The 21785-nt window shown below is 36.7% G+C and overlaps 4 protein-coding genes across 4 annotated transcripts; 2 read left to right on the top strand and 2 right to left on the bottom strand.

Annotated features, from left to right (window-relative positions):
• Positions 1-1935: 1935 nt before the first annotated feature.
• Positions 1936-7477, top strand: LOC114734104 (protein FRIGIDA-ESSENTIAL 1). Its single transcript, XM_028921618.1, is given in 6 exon segments — positions 1936-2393; positions 2396-2477; positions 4890-5394; positions 5554-5780; positions 5870-7236; positions 7324-7477. Coding segments are annotated over 6 exon segments (2478 nt in total). The 5' UTR covers positions 1936-2126; the 3' UTR covers positions 7354-7477.
• A 2776-nt stretch (positions 7478-10253) lies between these two features.
• On the top strand, positions 10254-11859 carry LOC114734114 (dormancy-associated protein 1). The gene is made up of 3 exons (XM_028921636.1): positions 10254-10423; positions 10540-10744; positions 11566-11859. Exons 1-3 carry the CDS (start codon positions 10339-10341, stop codon positions 11600-11602), a joined length of 327 nt encoding a protein of 108 aa, XP_028777469.1. The 5' UTR covers positions 10254-10338; the 3' UTR covers positions 11603-11859.
• Positions 11860-11884: 25 nt separating this feature from the next.
• Positions 11885-12900, bottom strand: LOC114734112 (uncharacterized). The gene has a single exon (XM_028921633.1). The coding sequence runs from the start codon at positions 12849-12851 to the stop codon at positions 12078-12080; it is 774 nt and encodes a 257-aa protein (XP_028777466.1). The 5' UTR covers positions 12852-12900; the 3' UTR covers positions 11885-12077.
• Positions 12901-13946: 1046 nt separating this feature from the next.
• Positions 13947-18649, bottom strand: LOC114734106 (putative E3 ubiquitin-protein ligase RING1a). Its single transcript, XM_028921619.1, has 10 exons — positions 18370-18649; positions 18189-18231; positions 16703-16761; positions 16016-16097; positions 15768-15888; positions 15639-15680; positions 14980-15459; positions 14615-14722; positions 14355-14537; positions 13947-14260 (listed from the first exon to the last, which is right to left on the bottom strand). Exons 1-10 carry the CDS (start codon positions 18458-18460, stop codon positions 14207-14209), a joined length of 1263 nt encoding a protein of 420 aa, XP_028777452.1. The 5' UTR covers positions 18461-18649; the 3' UTR covers positions 13947-14206.
• Positions 18650-21785: the final 3136 nt, after the last annotated feature.

Raw genomic sequence — 21785 nt, 5'->3', positions numbered from 1 at the left:
CGCAATTAGTTGTCCCGTGACTCCTTAACGAGGCTTTATCACCACCGCTGGCGCGTCAACTGTCCATTATCAAAATTATTATCACATAAAGATGTTATCTTTAATGAGGAATTTGAGCAGCTTGCGTCGGAATCGTTCTGTGGTCCCACTTGCTGACTGGTCTTGGGTTGTGAGATGACTGATAGCTTGAAAAGGAACAACAAATATTAGAGTATTGTTATTTTATTATAATAATTAGTAAATTAGTAATTTCACTTTTTTTCCTCCAATATCATATTAAATAAAATAACTCGTTTACATAACAACAGCATATGTAATAAGTAATCCAGCGTTGGTTTTTATACGTCATTTCATTTATTATGTGATAATGGGAGAGCACATTCAGTAATACTGACGTCAGCATAATTCATTTGTTTTTAATGAGTTTTGCATGGATTTATTTTAAATAGGATTTTGTTGACCGGATATTTTGAATAGAATAGGATGCTTATAATTTCGGCAAAATAAAAATTCATGAAATATATTATAATAATATGTCAACTCAAGGAAAAGGATTTGTATGACCAGAGTTAAATTTTTTACTTTGCTCAGGAGCATGCTCAATTTCAAAACCTAAAATAACATGCAGAATCCAACTTGAAATTTATTTCTAATCAGTTGGTTTTGACAAGATTCCGTGGAAACTTATAATATAGTAATTCATTAATTTTGGTCTCGAAACACCTCATGTCATGAGATCATTTTTACCTTAAAACTGAGAAGTTGAAAACGACATGTAATCATCATTTTACAACATAAAACCATGCTGGCGATATCTACATTCGTAGATACTAAATCAAGCATCAATCATTTTTTATTGATTGTTCTTTAAAAAGCTAGGGGCATGATCACGAGTGCATATCACTATATCTAAATATGGCGTCCTAGATCACAAAAAAAGAAATGATGATTGGTAATTCTATTCCTAGGGAGTTTGATTTATATGATGTCAAATGAAAGGGAAGGGGGGAAGCCAAAAAAAAGAAGGAAAAAAAAAAACAAAGAAAATAACAGAGAGAGAAGAAGTGGCTTGCTTGGGCAATTGAAAATAATTACGAAGGCAAACTACCACCCACCTCCTTAATGTTATTCTTAATAGCATATACTATTGTAGCTAGTTATTTTTTATATTAAGTATATTTATATGAAGTTTAGGTTTAAACTCAAAGTTGATATTTTTGTGTGAGAGGGTATATCTAAATTGATTGTTTTTTTCAAAAAAATATATTAAAGAATAAAAATTATGTGCTACGAGTATGCCGGAAAAAGAAGTCACCAACCAAATAAGAAATCCAAGATTCATCAGAACAAAAAAATCGCAGTCAAGAACTGAAAAACAAATGTACGTATGAGAGTTCTTTTATCGATATTTTTTAGTTTAAAAATTAGTATAAATTCATTTTATCATAATTTAAATTAATCTAATTCAAATCACACCACCCTAACACAATATCAAAACCAAATCAAACTGGTCAAGACGGTATTTAGAAACCCTAGAAACACTTTTAAAAAAATATTTTTATGTAAATCGAGTTAAAACTTTTTTTTGTATGTACTTTATATACGATAAAATTATTTTTAAAATCCTAATTAGATTTTCATTTAAATACTTTCTAAATAACAAACCGAATACATGAATCATTTTCTACAAATGCAAATCTGTGAATTTGGTTGGATATAGATTTTACACAAAATCAAGTCAAGCGAAGAAAGGACACTCTTAGTTTTACCCCTATTATTATAGTGTATCTCCATATTTTGTAAGATTTTTAGATTCTGAAAAAAAAAAAAGAGTTTTAGATGATAAGGTACAAAATACTATACTCGTACTCCCAAGACTTGACTAGTTATTTTCTTGAATACCCCTATCCTAGTAAGCGAACAAAAATCTGGGTTTGGGTTTTGATGGTTCCTGCTCCAAATTTTGCGCCCTACACCGGAAAACGATTCGCGGCTGGCACGTTGGAGAGGCAGTGGCGGGATCTCTGTTCAGTTTCCAGCCGGCAATTTCTTGCCCACCTAAATCATTCCGGCATCAAAGCAGCAAAGGTGCCCAGTGGCCGTGTGTATAGGATCTCTGGCCTCCAATGTCACTCTCAAAATCTCCGGTTGCTGCCGATGAGGATAGCGACCCATCGATTGAAATTGAAGTAGAGGAAGATCCCGAGGAAGAGGAAGATCCTGAGGAAGAAGAATACGAAGAAGTGGAAGTAGAGGAAGAAGTGGAGGAAGAGGAGGGGGAGGAAGAGGGAGCGCAAGATGAAGTAGAGGAGAAGGGAGAGGAAGAGGGAGAAGAGGAGGAAGTGGAGGTAGAGGAGGAGGAGGAGGAAGAAGTGGAGGAGGAGGTGGAGGAGGTGAGGAGGAGGAGGAGGAGGAGGAGGAGGATGCCAAATTTGCGGTGCCAGAACCTTCAGCAGATGCCGCTAAGGACCCTGAAGGTTATTTAGTTCATAATCACTAATTTTATTCAGTATTTATCTGCCTTTTAAGTTCATCTTCACACATTTATGAGACGCTATCGCAAACTTTTACTTTTTCACTGTGGTTGAACCTGTTTGCATGTAATGCTAAATGTGAATGCCGTGTTGTGCTTGATATTTCTTTGTTTTTTAAAAAAATGTTGTGCTCTTTTTTCTTCAATCTTGTTTGATCTTTCTTTGAGGTATAGAGGGAAAGTGTAATGGCGAGTGCCAAGGGAGGAATTATTGGTCTGGTTTCTGGTAGCAGAGGCTGAACCAACTCTGGCTTCTTCTTCTATTACGTTGGAGGATAATCAATAGCAAGTTTAAAGTTGTTTTTCATTTTTTTCCCCGTATATATAGATATATATATTTCTGGATTGGGAATGTACATGATAAAATGCGAACTCTGGTGTTGAAACATAGTAGTGGAGTAGGTTATTGCATTTTCACGAGTGTCCTGTTGTACTTTCAAGCGTATCAAATTACGGGAATTAGGGACCTTTTGAGAAAGCTGTTTTCCTATATAGCCTCTTACATATTTAGGTGTCCCTTCAGTGGTTAATCTCTCCTCTGTTGTTTTCTGGGATCCTTGGTTGATAAGGTTATCAGGCTTTTGAGCCAATGGATTTTCTTATCACGAAAGCCTGTCTTGCTGATTAAAGATTTCTTTTTTAATCTGACCAAGGTCAGTTTGGTTTGAGGCCGAACCTTGAACTGACCCAATCTTATAAATGAACCAAACCAAAAGAGCGTATGAAATCGAGTGAACTAACCTTGGTTCATGGTATAGTGTGATTCTAATGTATAGTTCCAAACTTTTTCATTTGTTGACTGTATGATATATGGATAAATTATAGGCACTAGATTACATCTGAGAGAGAACACGAAAATTATATTTTATTCAGACTTGTGTTGGGGCTTTCATCTTTAGCGGACAGGAGGCATGGAGAAGTTATTTCTTGAGATTTGGGCTGGGAGATAGCAAAGGAAGAAATACGAAGTTGGGAGGTGTGATATATTTGGTTTGGTTCAGCATGGTTTGAATGATTTGGAGATTTTCAAAACCACAAGCTAAAGTTACTAAGCTGATTGTATTGCTTTGAAACTGAATAGGGCAATGAGATTGATGGCTTGCTCCAGTTGGATGAAGACCTTTTTATGCATAAGTAGGTAGCAACTAAACTAGTCAAGTCTATTGGTGCTGTTAATAACAAACTTATTGTTGGGGAGGCTAGCTAGTTTTAGTTCTTAACTAAAAAACTCTTGTGTAGTTGCATTACAGAAGTAAGGAAGTGGCTGTGAATATGATGGTTGATCCAATTATGTAAGCCTGATTCTCCCTCTATTCTCTTATTATTTATATTTCTTATCTCTTATCTCTTGTCAAGTTGTATTGGTGCCACCAATTCTTAGATTGATGGTAGATGTGACTGAACCAGAAGCTTTCGTGCGTGACTAGGAAGATCAACTTTGTTAACGGAGTAGTTGGTGAAAGTAAAGTGACCTTTCTAGGAGTTTGAGAGATTCAAAGGGAGGATGCAAGGAAAGCAATTTAATCAAAATGCCTATTTGGGCTAACGATGGAGGAATTAGAGGAGAAATTTAATTCAAATGCTATTGAAAATGGGACTTGTCATTGAATTGGTTGAAGCAATGGTTTAAGGGTTAGTAGTCCCATTGGGGTCAAATTGATTATAATTAAAATAATATAATTTGATTAACATATACAAAAATATTTATATATAACCATGGAAAAAGTGGTATTTAAATAAAAAAAGGCGTTAATTCATAAGCAAATGGAACATTCATGCTTAAATCCCATATACAACAACAACAAAGCCTTATCCCACTAAATAGGACTGGCTACATGGATCACATGGTGCTATGGTGATCTATCACCAAGTTTTAGATAGGTTGTTATCTTACTCAATAACTTCATTGAATGTTCTCTTCAGTCTTCTTCTATTCCTTTTTAGAGGATTCTATACTGCTTGATCAACTCTTCTGACTGGCACATGGCCATCGTAGGCAATAGTCAAGTGAGAATCAATGACATGGTTCAGCATGGTCCCCTTCAGAGTTCAGAATGCTTTTGTTTTTATTTCCTCTAGCAATTTTCAGGTCTTAGTCTTCATTTCTAGACGCTTAGCAATTGTAATGATAAATGACATTGGCAAATTCATTTTATTCTGATCATTGATCAATTGCTTTGTTCATAATCCACTTTGTTGAACAACTACTTCAGTAGCATTCTGCCACAGTCAAGTCTTTCATATTTTGCCCTGTTGGACGTAATTTTATTGGCTGTATGGCGTAATTTAAAGAATCCAATTCATTCATTTTGTTTTTTTTTCATTTAGTTTTTTTTTTTTTTTTATCCCGTGGTAGATTTGAGCCGACATATGGAATCTGAGGGGCAAGAGAGGAACTTCAGGCTAGTTTGTTGTGTGGCAGTAAACCCTGATACAGTGTCTGCAGAAAACAATGACTCCTATAAGGTTCTTACAGTGGAAAAAGAAGATTTTCGGCCAGAACATGTGACTCGAAGTAGTCCAAATTCAAGAAATAATGTGGGTACTGCTGAAGATGATAAACATCAAGGGCTAGATGTCGCTAATGAAAGTAAAGGATCCCCTCTACAATGTAAAACCTTTGAAGCCTACAACAAACCAAGTTGTGATAGCAAAGCTTACTTATGTGGTCTTAAAGAGTCTGGGACAGCCAAGTCATCCAATGATGCTGGAAAAGACATGGCTAAAAAAGATGTGGCTATTGACTTCCAGCAGAAAAGCTGCTGTGTTGAGGATGCTTACGTTGTCACTCAGAATTCTATAAACAAAATAAAGCAATCAGACGTGCATTCAGGGGATGAAACAAAGCAAATGACCTCAAGGTCTGGTCATTATGGTTCTCTACGCTCTTTTGCATTTGCTTATCATATTACCAGAGTGTAACGCACATGGCATAATGCTTCTCATGGAAGTAACTTGTTTAACTTTAAGAATGCTCGTAAATCATATTACTTCTATTTTTTAACCTGTACATTTTCCAGATTTACTTCCCCTGATATGAGGACGCAGAGTCTTTCTCCCTGTGCTGAGATGAAAGATGTAAACAAACGGCCAGCAATTATATGCAGCTTTTTTGCTAAAGGATGGTGTATCAGAGGTAGTTCATGTAGGTTTCTTCATATAAAAGATCATGTAAATAATACTGGCCAGCAGGCTGCAGGAGACTTGGTTTCTACAAATTGCAAGAGAGAAGGGCAACCGGAGGAAGGTATATCATATAAAATAAGCTTGTAACCCAATCTGTCCAAGAATCTTCTCTGCAAAGATATTTCTAATAGAAGTGCTCTCCTGTAACAGGTCTGACCGGCAATGCTGAGACATCAGGAATGTCTGACGCTCCAGTTCCATTGGCTGCTTCATTGGCGAGCTCTTCTTTGCATTCTTCTGAATTTTCTCTAAAAGAGACCATCCGTAATGAGCAAGAAGCAAGCCCAAGTCAGCATCCATCTCAAGATAAACATAAGTTTCCATTACTTTTGCAAGAGGACTTGTCTTCTAAGAACCATGTCTTGCCAATTGGTAGAGACAGTTCTATATCCAGGGATCGATTGATCCTTGAAAACAGATCTAATTTTAACGCATCAAACAACTATTTCAGCAGGAATCGCTCTTATCCATCCTGCGTGGAGGGATTGGCTCCCATTGAAAACCAGCACGTGTACAACAAATATGTTTCCCAAGTTTCAGCTCCATCAAGTTATTCAATGTCTTCGAATTTATCTAATGGGGCAAATTCTTTGGATGCTCAAAAGCTGTTGAAAAGTGGCAAAGAATATCATGCTCCTACATCCACTTTCTTAGGTTCAGAATGGGAGGAGATGCCTCTAACTAGTTCATCCGGAGTTCAGCCACATGTCACTGGATATAAAAGAAAAATATCTTTTTATGATTGGGAGCCATCTGTACCTTTTCGGCCATCATTTTTTATTACTTCAGCCAGTATATCCTCTTCTGGTGACATGTATGATCCATTTCATCCTTGTGTTGAGATAACTAACATAGGAGATGGATCCTTGAAAGCTTCCATTTTTATTCACGGGCCTCCCATCCAGGCTTCATCTCATGTGCGGACATATGGTGATTGCCCTGGAGCTGGGGACAAGGTGGCTGATATCAATGACGACAAGAGTTCTGTTTCTTCTCATCACAGATTTTATGAGAATGAGGCAAACAAGAGTGGTGTTCCTTCGGAGAAAGATGACTGTGCACATGAAACAGAGACAACAGCCAGAACCTATCTAAACTCCTATAATGGTAAAGCAAGCATTGGAGAAAATACCCTTGCTGTTGAAGATAATACGAAAATTGAAGTTGAACAAACAGATAATGATGCTAGATATCGAGGTGAAGGATCAAAAAAGAGAAGAGTAGATATGGCTAAGAAAAACAATGAAATTAATGTTGATTTTCAGATCAATGGCAATATGCGGAATGATTCGAAGGCTCTAAAAGTTTTTCGTACAGCTCTTGTAGATTTAGTGAAGGAGTTGTTAAAACCATCTTGGCAAGAGGGTCATCTCAGCAAGGATGCACATAATACAATAGTTAAGAAATCAGTTGACAAAGTTATTAGCACCCTACAACCCCACCAGATTCCAGCCACCATAGATGCAGTTAGCCACTATGTTTCTTCATCTCGGTTGAAAATTGCCAAGCTTGTTGATGTAAGTGTCCTCTTTTGTTTTTGTAGATAGCAATGATACTATGATGCCATTTGTCCTCCATTTGACAGTAATATCTCTAATTTGCAGGGATATGTCAATAAATACAGCAAGTCTTGAAATTTTACCACCAAACACTTCCGTTGTACAGTTTGGAACAGTGTGAGATCCAGACTCATGTACAATTTGGTTGATTGTTGAATATTCGAGATTTATGAGGAATATTTTGAATTCTCTTTCAAAATTTTTGCTTCGTATTCTATCTGTACTTTTTGCTTGCTTGTTTGATTTCCAGCGACTGCATGCTTTAGACTGGGTATGATATTTTAATCAGTTAGTTTATTATTGGGTAGTGAAGGGGCTTTTATTAAAAAAAAATTTATTAAGATAATATGTTTACCTTGTTTGCATTTAATTTGGTGTGCAATTAATATATTTCTTCTTCGTATTTTCGCTTTTTTGTGTGTACTTTCTGGTATCATAGGTTTTGACAATTAGGAGTTCATGAATAGAAAGGGTGAGCTCTATCTTGATGAAATAATGAAACAGAGGAGAAAAATAATCAAGTTAAATCTAAACGGATGATGTCCACATGTTTGATTAGCATATATTAAAAGTATAACATCCTAATCGCCAATTGCTAGTAAGCATAAGAAAAATATTTAAGGTTTTACTGTTTTGAGGCTGCTACTGCAGTTACTGAGGTTGGTTGCTAATTATTTGACATTCTCTCTTTGCAATTGCATAATAAACACTCTGATTGTATTTTAGCATTTTTATCCTTCGACAGTTTGTGGTTCAGCCATGCCTGGTATACTGACATGGCATTTTAGGCATGGGGATATTTAAAACTTAAAGGATAAAGAATTTCCTTCTGGAACTTGTCCTTGTCCCAATGCTGTCCTTTTCCAGCTTTTTTCTTGCATTGCAAAGTTCATTATGTTGCCTGTGTTGTCTGTTTGCGCACTTGATCTCTTACTACTGCAATGAGTTGCTGGTAATGAGCATCTGAAACTGGGAGGGTGTTTTATGAAAGACTGGTTCGATCGGAATGAAATGCAAGTGCTTGTAGTTGAAGTTGACCGTTGGAAACCAGCAGATCAGCAGGTGTGATCATTTGGACTCGCAGCAGAGTTGGAGTTTGGTCCAGTGCCAGCAAAGGAGAATTCTTGGTTTGTCTTGCTTTCTTGGTCAGCAGGGGAGTTTGATTTTTGGCTTGGAATGGAAACGAGGCCAACAAAAGAGAGGGAGTCTCGTGAAATGCTACGATCAGTATCAGCTGCAACATCTGAGATGAGCCTGTTTCTTTGACAGGCTTTCCATTGCATTGTGCTAGACTTTGCACGGAAACTTTATATGCTTAATTGCCTATTCGAGCTGAGAGTACCTTTTTTGGTCGATCGGATTCTATTTTGCTGACTAGAAGTAGTTGTTTTTCATTGTTATCCTCTTTCTGCTAATGATTCATTCTGTTTACGCACAAACTCAATTGCAAAGTTAACCGATGAGAAACTTTAGTCCTGCAGATATTTTCACTCTATACTATTGTGGCGAGTTTCCTGTATGTTTGACTGTCACCCCAACTAACATCGTTTGCCATGCTGGTCGAAAAGGTAATTCGGATGACAAATTTGCAATTATTCATATTGATAGTCAGCTTCTCTAATAATGATTTCTTGGCAATCGAAACTTGAGGGGATGTACGCTAGCCTCTTGGCAGGCTCTGTTTCTGCATTAATCTCTTATGTTAATGCGGTAGACGTATCCATGACCGGTTCAGACTTTAGTTTCATGACCGATAAAATCGGAGTACTGTATTTGCTATTGTTTAATGTGCCAAATCGTACCAACCTTTTGTTTGGACCATACATTCGTAGGGTTGCGCTTATGGGTGGATATTAAGAAGGCGAAGATGATGTAATGAGCCCGTGTCGTGTTGTGAAACAGCCCATATCCTGTTCAGGTGGTTGATACTTTGAGGATATGACTAGTGTGTTGCTAGTTGGGGAGACAAGTTACGATTTACCCTGCAGTCTTTTAATATGAAGCCGTTGATGCAATCCTTTATGATGGAATGTTCTTTTCAAGAGATGATTTATATTTTAATGTGCTGAAGTACATGCAGATTGGAATAGAACGTAAATCAAAATAAAATTTTGGTTTGGAAATGACCTTTGCGTCTTTAAATAAAATAAATAATAATACTAGGAAAGATAATATGTGAATTACCTCGTTCTCCTTTCTGCGCAATCAAAATGAAAATTTTTTGCCTTCCGTGTACCGGACGCCCCAAAGAGTGAGGAGGTTTTCATTGAAAAGGGGGGAAAAAAAATACATTTCAATTAAATTTACCACTTTAGAGGATATGTGCATGTTTCTATTGTCTTTCTTTCTCCGTTTTTCTATACATGTATATGCATTCATTTATTTCTCAATGCAAAAGATCCCAATCCATATATTCTCCGAGACATGTACAACACAAAAAATTTAACTAATAACATATACATTATGTACTAGTAAACAGATTTTTAAATATGTTGAACAACTTTCCTTCTAAACATTTATGAGGGAAAAAGGGAAAGGTCCTATTAATAATGAAAGAGCCTCAATTTTAGACGGAAATAATTAAAAGCAGTAAAATTCTTCCTCCCAATCTGGACGCTCATGGTTTTATGATCATATGGTAAGTGACACACGCACACTTGTGTTAGTTTGCCAGGTGCACGTCGGGGCTCCCAACTAAGATTCCAATACCGAGGTTTGGGCATGAAGGAAGGAGCGATGGTCCAGGTGTCAAAGTTTTGATGGGTAGGCCAAGTCTGAAGAATAGCACAAACGTCAAAGACTTGTTTGTCTCTCACTCTCAAACGTCTTCATCATCATCCATCCTTATCCATTGATGCTTCTCGCACTCTCCATGGTTTCCTCAGTGCAATACAACCACAACGTTCCACTTGGAACCACCATAACCCTTCTTCCCCCCCCCCCCCTCCTTTCTATTATATATGTACACGAGCACAGTCACACGCACGCATAGAGGTTTCAAAAACAAACACAAGACCACATCATAAAATCATCAGCGTTAAGTTTAAGAGACGTTTAAGGATGTTGAAGAAGATGTGGGATGACGTCGTGGCTGGCCCTGAACCTGAGCGTGGACTTGGGAGGCTCAGGAAGCTCAACACCAAAGGTACGTACGTAGCAACAATCTAAGCAACCAATTGGGTTGTAGTACGACATATAGGTTATATATGTAGTGATTGATATGTATCCATGTTGTTTGTGTGTGTGTGTGTGTGTGTTCAGATGGTGAAGGAGAAGGAAGCATGTTGATGACATCGCCGACGTCGCAGGCAACGACGCCAAAAACACCGTCGACGCCAACGTCGGCGAAGAAAGGGGACAACGTGTGGAGGAGCGTGTTCAATCCAGGGAGTAACTCTGCTACCAAGAGCATTGGAGCTGAGATGTTCGACAAACCTCTCCCAAATTCTCCTACTGTTTATGATTGGTACGTATATAATGCAATATCACCCCATATTTATATGCAGTTCTTAAGTGATTATAAGGTTATATTATTTGAATGTTTTATTACAATTGCACTAATTCTTTTAGGAAGTATATAGGAGATTACGTGATACAAATTTAAAATTGAGAATTTCACTGAAGACACAGCTGTGCGAGCCAAGTTCTATCAGCTTCTTTTGCTCAACGAATGCGATTAGAGGAAAAGTATTTGCAGGATTAAGTTGAGAGATTTAATATTTGTAGAGTCAAACCAAGAGAAGAGGAATTATCTCTTGATGGTTAAATCAAAATTTATTTGTTTTTTGAAAATTAAATTAAGATGTGAATATTATGAACTGCAGCATGTGTTTACGAAAGTTATTTACTAAAATTGATAAATTAATTATAAAAATACCTAAATATATCATCATAGCGGCTATAAAAAATATATCATCATACCTTGAAATTTATATATAAGGTTTTTTCAAGTTAATATATCAACTCTAACGTATAACATAATTTATTTACTTTTAAATTAAAATTAAAATATTAAAATTTCTTTAATTTTTAGAATTATTTTTTTAATTAAAAAAAGTGTCAGATACGTAAAACTCTCCGGGAAAATCATGTCACCTTTTGACTTTTGTCAAAGTCCCTTGTTTGTTCAAAAAGGTAAATATAGTTTCTGAATATTTAAAGTTAAAATTACAAATAAGTTCTAAATAAGGAAATTAATTATTTCCTCATTCCCACAATTGTTTCCTTTTTAGTTCTTATGATTAACTTGGTCAATATAAAAAATACTTGTGTTTTATGACGTGGCAGGCTCTACAGCGATGACACCAGGAGCAAGCATCGCTAACTTGACTGCGGGTCGCATGGTCCTAATGTCTGCCACGTGTACTCTGTTTGTCGTGTCCTACTTTGATTCTAGCCCGTGTCGTTTTATTTCATTTCCTGATACTATCAGGGTTTTGCTGCGGCGGATTCACTGGAAGTCTGCATGTTCAATATTTGTGAGAGGGAACACTCCTTTCCGATCACTTTCTGATATTTGCATCACCGTTTGTCTTAATCATCTTGCTGTTAAATGATAAATGAATAACATATGAACGAGAACTTTGAAAGAGACTCCTTTCTCTTCTTGATATCATCAACGTAAAATTCATAACAAAATAAACAGATAAAAATACAGATCAACGAAGACCCTCGAGGCATAACTTGAATATATATATATATATATAGAGAGAGAGAGAGAGAGAGAGTAATGAATCCATCATATTATCTGCAGATCAGAAAGGAGTCCAATCTTAAGAGGATACTGTGAATGGTAGATTCTAGCGAAAAACTGGTTTCATGATACAATATTCATTTCGGGAGCAGTATCCATTTTTGTTCCTCCTGGTCGTACCACCTCCATAACCCTGCATTTCCATGGCCAATCTTCTCTCCAAGTCGTGTATCTCAAATCTCCTTCTCAGATTCTGCCTTCTCATGATCCCACCACTCAACTTCTCCTTCCTGCTCTCTGATCTTCTGCTTCTTACCGGCACTGGCATGGCTTCCAAACCCATTAGCTTAGCCACAACCCCAGGCTCACACCACACCACGCTCTCTCCTGCTATAGTTGCAGGCAAAGACAGAGTCTTTCTAAACCTATTCCTCCTTAACGCATTCTTGTCTTCGTCTTCCTCTTCTTCGTCAAGCAGAGACCTTCTTCCTACGCTTGTGTCACAGCAAACTGAGTTTCTTCCTTCTTGGATACCAAACCTCGATCTGTACATGGCATCCCTACCGTCAAGTGAGAATCTTGGATATTGATTCAAGGCGTTTCTGGCAGATCTTAAGATGTCGGAGTTGTTCACACAAGACATTCTTCCCCTCATGATTCCATCGTTGTAGTGATTATTGAGCTTAGATTTCCTAGCAATCTCTTCCTCCAGTTCCAACTGTAGTATCAGATCCTCCAGAGTTGGCGAGCTTTGCCTTGGATTTTCATCATTAGTGCCACTGTGTTGGTTCAGAGTGGAGGTTGAGCCGTTGGTGTTGCAGAAAGCTCTGATACCTTTCTTCATCTTGGAGCCCAGAGGGTTCTTGAGGAAGAAGGGCATGTCCTGAGAACTCTATTATGGTTTTGAAGGAGAAGAAGAAGAGATGTATGTGCATGATTTTGAAAGTGGGGTTCCGAGTTGATCTTTAGTATAGAGGAGAGGTTGCTAGAGGAATTCATTAGAACGTGAATGGATTGAATGGGAGCGGTGTGGCGGTAACTTAGTGAAGCATCTGGTGGAGTGAGTGATATTAGATGAGCCTTAATGGCTCTCACATGATGCATAAGTAGTGAAGGCTTTCATCACAGGTTTTACGTTTGTCTGCAAGTTTTAAGACACAGAATGTGAAAAGTTTGAAAAGTCACCTCATTGACCTCTTAGTCACTATAATTTTCACTCGTTATTAGCTGAGCGATATTATGAACATTTATTATAGTCGCGGGAGTACAATGGATGCAAATAACGAACCGTTCAGTCTCACCACATCATTACATATACGATTTGAAAATATGAGATTTCTGCCTACTTAATCGGAACCTTTACTCTTAATGGTCAGAATTTATTTAGTTATTTTTCCTCTTCTTTGCTCCTTGAAATAACGAATGTAATACAGCCGACTTCGAAGTTGTAACAAAATAATAAGAACCTTCAACCAAATGATTTATTTAATGCCAATAGGTGGCTGAATGAATAAATCACCCAGAACAATAAAAGCTATATATGCAGATGTGGATGACACAGAACAAACATTAATCAACCCCAAATGTTAAGTGTACCTCCCCCCCCCCCCTTTTTCCGGGTGTGCCTGAAATGCTGAGTCTAGTCTTGAAGAAACAATAAGGTGTAGTTGCGTATCATCACAGAATAAAATATTTGCTCATTAAAGTAGTAAAATTTGCAAAGTTTGCAACCATAATTTAGACGTTGTATATGTGAGCTTTCAAACCTCGCTTTTGCACTATGCAATTCACGGCACTATCTGACTTGTAAAACCCAAATACTGATATGATCTTCGCGTTGGTGTTGATTTTTTTTTTTTTTGGGGAAAAAAAAGGAAGAGAGGGGGGGGGGGAAGGCGTGCGCGCTCCTACCATCTCTGTAAAGCAATAATTAAAAAAGACCCCGACCATTTCAGGAGAGCTGCACACAACCACACAATAAAAGACACACCAAAGCTTTCATGCGGATTGTAAGAAACCTAAAGTGTGTCAAATGTAGTTACATTTGAGATTTGAGATTCTCATTTTCTGTGCACTATACAAACAAATTTCAGCCCTTCTACAGTATGAGGGAAATATTGAAAGGAACAAGAAAAAAATACGAATGATAAAACTGCCTCAGACGAATTACCGTTTCAGTATTAGTATAATTATGCAATTAACGAAGAATTGGTTTAGGTGATGATCGCACGTCATTCACCTCGAGCTAGACGCAGTTGAGTCCGACAGCCTCCTCTTATACGCCATAAGCTGCAAAATACAGGGAAGAGAGCGAGGGTTAATAAAAAGCTAACTAGTAATTCTTAATGTATATGCCACATGTAGTCACGTCCATAAGGTTTACCACATGGCCACGGCTAAAATGATCAGGTTTAAGTTCGGCCAACGTTTCCTGCTCTCTCAACACTTGCACATTATCTTTGCCCATGTCTACTGAGCCTGCAGCTGTAATAATGTTGGCTTGCTGTTCTTTTACCAAGCATATCTCAACCTCATCAGCCTGTACAGCTATTTGAGGGGCAACATACTGTAGGAAGTAAAAAAAAAAAATTAGAATTAAGATTACGTGCTAAATAGGCACATAATTGCTGCAAAGAGAATAACCTGGCACAGGTGCCTGACAGACAATGTAGGTCTGCAGCAGAGGTATGGCTTCTGCAAACTTGGTATTCTTTTCTCATCAAAAGGCACAAGCATGAGGCAGACACCCAACTGAAACAATATAAATCACATCAACAATCCTATTATTGTGGCGGTGTGAGTGTTCAAGTAGAAACGAAATTCCAAAATCCAATCATAATGGTAAATGATAAAGACATGGATTAAGCAACCCCTTTGATGAATCTGATGCACCGATTTAGAAGTTAACATGAGACATCCAACTAGTTGCACCAGGTTGAAAGCTACAGAGGTTTTAATAGTCTATTCCAGCAGAAGCCAGATCGCAACTGCGGAGAAAATTTAATTACCTCATCATCGTTTTCTTCCAAGACACGGAGATTATCAATCAATTTGGCAAGGCGACTATTTCTGGCATTCTTGCCATTGACTCGGGTGTGACTCCGGTGACCATTTTTTCCCCAGGCAAGTGTACTAGAAGGACTCAGGAATTCTCTACTTACTTCAGGAGCATTTTCATCACTAGCACCATCTGCAACAGTAGTTGCAGAATGCGGAGGAAATTGTGCTTCTGCCCCTCTTTTACATCTTTTTGGTTTGGTTTCTATTAGCTCATCACCAGAAGAAGAAACCTTAGCCCCATCATCATCATTCATTTCCTCAGTGTCATCAGATCCCTGAAGTTCAATGGTACTTCTACAGTTTCTTCTCGCCCTCACATGTGAAGCTCGATAGCTACCTTGTGACCTCCTTGTAATCGTTTTAGGATTGCGTTTTTTACCCAGTGCTTCTGCTTGCCGTTGAAGAGTCTGAGCAATAGATTCTTGGATCTGCTCAAAAAAGATAAAACCCTTTATATATATTATAAACGTTAGGAAGTCGTCGTCGTCGTCATCATCAGTGATCAACAATCAAGCATTAAAAGAAAAACGTTTTGTCATTTGATAATCGTTTACTGATTATCATTTGATAATCAGTAATCAGCTATCAAAAAAGAAGACTTACTCACCTGCTTATTGCGAACTTTTTCATCTTCATGCAGAGCCAATTCCTAGGCCAGAACCTTGTTAATACCATTTCTTTCCAGGTAGATGAAATAGTAAATTTTTCAATATGCAATGAAGTAAATCCATATTACCTCCTGTTCATACTTGTCTATATCTGGATAAAGAGCAGCAATTAAAGCATCATAGTTTGGGTCATCTCTCAGTGAGCGTCGGCTAGCACAATGTGTGCGGCATGCAGGGCATTCATTGTTGCTGCAACAAAACAAGTCTTGATTATACATTGGAGGGAAGGGGGGAAAAAAACTTCTGCACCCAGACTTAAAATATCCCAATTGCATATAATTCATCTCTGAAATAATGTACAGAAGGTAGCACAAACCCAAGGCGCATGGATTTGTCTATACACTCCCTGCAAAAGCGGTGCAGGCATTCCATTACAGTTCTTGTTTTTCGAATGATGCCTATACATCAAACAGAAGCAATCAATCAATTCTACATAGTTTGATACCAAGGCAAGTAAACTAAAATAAAAAATTAAAACGCTGCTTCCTGCACAATTTGCACAAAAGTACTCAAAACTCCATGCCCCAACATGCCAAAAAAAAAAAAAAAAGCAACATAAATACAATCCCTGATGGGAAAACACAGATTTATTTCTTCCTTTCCAGTTTGTTGGTTTCTTGTTGAATTACAATTCGAATTTCTAGATAGCCAACTATTTCTCAAACTTGAAGGTATTTCACTGGCGCCAAGATTTTCTGCTGTTTTTGTTCCTTGTATATATTCCAAAGATAAAAAATAAGATCCCTCTAGAGTCACATTTTACACATGCGACAAGAGCAGAGTGTTCAAACTCAAAAGTCAACAAAGAGTCACTTTCATGCCCAACATGAAATGGGTTCCCGTATAGGCTATGACGCAACACTTCAAATAGCACTTGAAACATCAAATTTTGTTTCATCCTCATGTTCATGCCGCGCCCCTCGCCTATGTTGGTTTTCATGCTTTATTAGGAATTTTGTTAAGCATTATTTTTAACAAAGAAAGAAAGAACAAACATGCACACCTAGGCAGATAGGGCATTGGACTTCCTTGCGTACATCTGACAATTTTATAATAACAAACCTGCGAATAAATACCAATATAGTGAGGTATTAGCAAATTGTATAATTTAATATCAATACATAATATAATAGAGAATCTATAACAACCTACATTATTCATAATACGTGAATAATATGATTCATTATTTAGACTTCATTCCATGCACAGAGAAACGAGGCTAATTATAACTTTAAAGGGGATGAACCATTGCCAAAGGCCATATTCTCAAGTTTCTGGTCAAAGTGTATGCATTACGCCTTTAGAGATGGTACAGCCATACAGACAGATAAAATTCCTCCTCTGTGGCTGCTTGACTGATAAGAAATAATCAACCTTGGAATTAAAAGGAGGTGCTGAGAAAGATATAGGCGGAAATGTCCTTCTTGAGATTGTATCATTGTACTCAGTAAAACATGTATACCTTCTCAGAAATCATATGAATGCAAAAGCCAATGGTGAATAACAGATCCTGATAACTAATTCTTTTCTAAAGCCCAATAACCAGGATTTTCAGTTTTTCACCATGAATACCATGTAACATCATTTTTTTTTTTTAAAAAACAAAAAGGGTTATCTTATGCATGCATGCACGCACTCACTCACTCATGCATTTCACATTATTTGCTTATGCAGAGTAGCGTGCTCTTGCAATAAACATTCACAAGTAAAGACCGATGGATCATTTGGAGAAACCACATGCCAACAATGACGTGACTTTAGCACCAGATAAAAATGCTTCTCACAGAATAAATTATTCTTCATGGATAACATAACATTCAAATCAACGAGGCTTTTGGTAAAGTTCAGCATGAGTAAGATAATAACAAGATGCCATTTCATGAAGCGAAAGCTTGCAGTGCTCCACTACAGTTGAGTCTCTCTTAAGTGTTCTACGTTTCTCTCCGTGGAAATTTGGATTCAAAATAGAACACGCAACCCAGGCAGATTTAATCCTTCTCAGCAACGGCAAAACAATATTTTCCCCCTAAGAAGAGGAGTAAATGCAATAACAATCCAGCCAACAGCACAGAACAACGTTTCAGTTATCCATATAGATACGAACTCATGTTGAAGTCGAGAAAGTCACAGCCCCACTTCGGAGGATTTAACACCGAAATCCACCAAAAATCAGAACTACAGCTCTTAAACCACGACCAGAAAAGCCGAAGAGAACCCATCACTGATGAATAGCGAAAACCACCCCCAATATTATCGAATGCTCTTAAAATCACACAGACCACATAGTTTATACTCAAGAAAGTGCCGTAAAATGAGATGAGAAAATGTGAAGTAGAACAGACCAAGTCGATCCAGAATCCAGCCCCGCATTCAGAAACAAACAGCAGCATATATAATCGACGGAAGAGGAGGAGAAGGAGAAGGAGAAGGAGAATCGTATATATAGTAAACAAAGAAAGCAAAGCAGAGTAACGAATCAGCTCACATACTCTTCTTTGTCGCCGGTGCTCTCCGAAGGGCTTCGATCGGATTCTGAGGAATACATAGGAACGGGCAAAAACATTATGAAACAACATAATCAACGAAAATTCAGATAAATTGCATGAAGTAACTAGTTCCCGTCGTGAAAATTTTAGGTTGGTTGAGGGTTCTGCGCACAATAACACGTACCCACTCCATCTTCTAGCTTCTCGTGGTGGTTCCTCTCGCCGAGAAAAGCACCCTCTTCTGGTACGTCGAACAAGCGCTTCTGGGCTGGCATTGCTTTTCCTGGAAGCAAAAAATCTGCCAAGGAAAAAACGAAGGCTCCCAAAGCTATGCAATCTGCGGAGGCCGCTGGCTGTGGCTATTGAGATGCGGTGGCAAGGCGTGACTTGATGCCTTGACCTTCGCAGAGAGAGACAGCGCGACGGAGAAAAAGAAAAAGATATGAGAAGGGAGAGAGAGGGGAGCGACGGGGGCGACTCGTGGCTCTACCGAATTTCCTTTATTATATGCAATTTACATGGCTGCGAAGCACAAACCACAGTATCGTGTGTGAGCCCGGGTTATAGAACCGATAATATGTAGCCACGTCACAGAAAGCAGAAATATTTCTGGTCTTATCGATTCTGATTGGTTGGATGTATGGTCCGCGAAGCACTTGAATTTTACCCGATCGTGGATCTGGGTGGCTGGACGCCGGTCTTACTGACTGAAGCCTTTTCAGCGCGAAATAGGTTGGTTGGCTGGCGCATACCATCTTCAGCGATAAATTTCACGATTCTCAAATTAATATTATTATTATTATTCGGATATAAAACTAATAATCTCTATAAAACTATTTTTAGCTCTTGGAAAATAGAGCTTTTTAAAAAAAAAAAAGAGAGAGAGAAGAAAGGATGGCAAGTACAATGGAACCGTAAACAAACACAATGAATATGATTATCAATGTCAGTGTGTAATAATCATCAAGGACAGGAGGAGTACTTAGCAACTAGTGGTATAATCTTTTTTTATTCATTTAATAATTAGGAAAAGTCTATCATTAATGTATGCGTCATGTCAGTTATGCTCACATATTTAGTTTCCATATATAAAATGCGGCTAATAATATGTTTGGCCAAAAAAAAAAAAAAAAACTACGTAGTTGAACACGGTGTACTGTATACCAATAACTGATCATTCAAAATACACACTGCCTTCTTTCATCCTAATTATAAGAACTAGTTAACTAATTTAAGGAGATTAAAAAAAAAGTTAAGTTAGTTATTTGTCATAAATAGGTGTTATCTTTTCTCAACTATCTATGTTAATAAAATATATTGGATAAAACGACTATTGTTATAAGGATTATCTTTAAAAAAATGCATAAATATTAGAGACAAAGTGGATTGGGGTTTTATATTTAGAATCAAAACAAAAGTTAAACGAGGTCCTATATTAAGGACCGGAGGCAGTATATATTACTATTTTTAATTCTTAATAGAAGGCTTAGTTGACTAATTTAAAAAATTTAAGAAACTTAGTTAATTTAGTTATTTGTAATAAATAAGTATTTTCTTTTTAGAATATTCTTACTAATCATGCATATCAGCTAAAACTATTACTATAATGATTATTTTAAAAAAATAGATAAATATTTTACACAAAATGAATTGATTTAGGACCATTAAAAATCAAACTAGCTCTTATATTAAAAACTGGAGATAGTAATATTTAACATGTTTCTCACGCTCATACAGTCAGAAAGTTGAGTTGGCTTGTATTAACTCAAAATTTTAGTTTGACTTCAACTTTATGTATGCACAAGTACGTAATAGAAATATTTACAGCGTGTGAAGTGAGTTGAGCAAAATTTAAACCCCGCCCATAAATATTCCCTCTATCTATGTAGTATAATAAGTTGAATTAATTATCTGTAAAAATTATATATGTTAGTTTTCTTAAAATATCTTCTTAAATTTCGGCCAAAAAAATACATTTTAAAATCATTTCCATTGAAACAACTCTTGATACAAACTCTGCTGACACAATAAAGATAATTTAAAAAGTAAATGATAAGTAAAAAAATAAAATAAATTAGAGTCTTATATTTAAAACCAAATATAATTCTAACCAACTCTTATATTAAGAACTAAATGTAATATTTCTTTTTAATTTAATATAATTAAACACACACGTACAACGTGAGGCTTGAGTTTGGGATCTCATCCGAATGTGTGCAGATTAGAAAAGAAATAGTGTTTGACTCTATTTAAATTTCCTCCCGTATTAAACAAGACATGCTCACATAGACATCTAGCTACCACCTTACGTGTGTGATAATTAATTAGAAGACGCAAAAAAGATGCATTCGTATGTGCATGTGCATGGATACACAAGAACTGCTCTTTTTAGAATATGAGTGTGTATGTCTATGTCAATGCGCAAGCAAAAGAAAACATTCTTGTTAAAAGATAAAGAAGTGCAATTAATTAAAGAATAATACGAAGTGTCTGTGCGTTTGCTATTCGTGTCAAAGAAGTTGAAAAATAATAGATCTATTTGAAATAGTTTATAAGTAACTTTTTAATATTGATTTAGTAAATACGACATAGGGTGAGAAAAATTTTATTTTAACTTATATAAAATGTATTTATAAGTATTTTTAAATATTTTCACAGACAAGCCCAATAATTATCAAGCTAGAAGTTGAATCAGATTGCTCCTTGCTGATTGATGCAATTTCAGGGACAGGTCATGGGGCCTAGAATGACTCTCTTCTATGGTCGTATGAACAAGTTAAGGTGGCCGGCTCTCTGATTGGCCAGACACTGTGATGGGGGGTCCACGTACGAAATTCTTTAAACGTCTTGGTTTCAAGGGGACGTGCAATTCAACGACGCAGTTTTGTAAACACTTGACATTGAAAGCCACTTTCTACATCAATTACCGATTCTTTCTTTCTTGTTATGAATGTGACTTGCTGTGACTCCTTTTCTTTTTATAGCATTGTCAGGCTTGAGCCTTCGAAGGGGAGATCTCCACCCCTAATCTCTGCAATCCTAAACACATAAAAATTGACGTAGAACATAAAATTTCCACATCAATAGCTTGTCTGGCTGTACTCTTTTATTGTTATTACTTCTAATGATGTTACCAAGCATCATTATTAAATTTTATATCATGTTTGTTTTCTACACTCTTCATAAATCTTGTGTTTTTTAAATATATTTATATTTGAAAAAATAACAGAAAAGTAACCTCAAAATTATTAAAAAAATTTTATATCATGTTTGTTTTCTACACTTCAATAATAATAGATTTTGACTTAACTTACAAATAACAACATATTTTTATAAAAAAATTGAACTTGGGGTATACTACCTCTGCTTTTTAATATAAAATCTACTTAACTAATTTGGGTAAATTGAGAAAAATAGTTAAATTGTCTATTTGTCAAAAATACATGTTAACTTTTCTAAAATACCCTCTTGAACCATTTGGATAAAAACTGAAGCAAACTTCCTTAACATATGCGGTTAATAAAATTAGAATCTTATATTTATGATCAAATTTAATCCTATACTAACTCTTATGTCAAGCCCAGCAAGTAGCAGCATGCA

The sequence above is a fragment of the Neltuma alba genome, unplaced genomic scaffold (genome assembly GCF_004799145.2).
Source record: "Neltuma alba isolate B1F8T4 unplaced genomic scaffold, ASM479914v2 tig00013076_pilon, whole genome shotgun sequence".
In the NCBI taxonomy this organism is placed as follows: Eukaryota; Viridiplantae; Streptophyta; class Magnoliopsida; order Fabales; family Fabaceae; genus Neltuma; species Neltuma alba.
The sequence above is the reverse complement of the archived record's forward strand: the minus strand, read 5'-3'. Positions and strand labels throughout refer to the sequence as shown.

Coding starts and splice junctions, on each gene's coding strand:
- LOC114734114 (XM_028921636.1), top strand. CDS start 10,339: ATGTTGAAGAAGATGTGGGATGACGTCGTGGCTGGCCCTGAACCTGAG. Junction 10,424..10,539: donor CAGGAAGCTCAACACCAAAG/GTACGTACGTAG, acceptor GTGTGTGTTCAG/ATGGTGAAGGAGAAGGAAGC. Junction 10,745..11,565: donor TCTCCTACTGTTTATGATTG/GTACGTATATAA, acceptor ATGACGTGGCAG/GCTCTACAGCGATGACACCA.
- LOC114734106 (XM_028921619.1), bottom strand. CDS start 18,460: ATGCCAGCCCAGAAGCGCTTGTTCGACGTACCAGAAGAGGGTGCTTTT. Junction 16,762..18,188: donor AGCACCGGCGACAAAGAAGA/GTATGTGAGCTG, acceptor ATTTATTCGCAG/GTTTGTTATTATAAAATTGT. Junction 16,098..16,702: donor CCAATGCCCTATCTGCCTAG/GTGTGCATGTTT, acceptor TTTGATGTATAG/GCATCATTCGAAAAACAAGA.
- LOC114734112 (XM_028921633.1), bottom strand. CDS start 12,851: ATGCCCTTCTTCCTCAAGAACCCTCTGGGCTCCAAGATGAAGAAAGGT.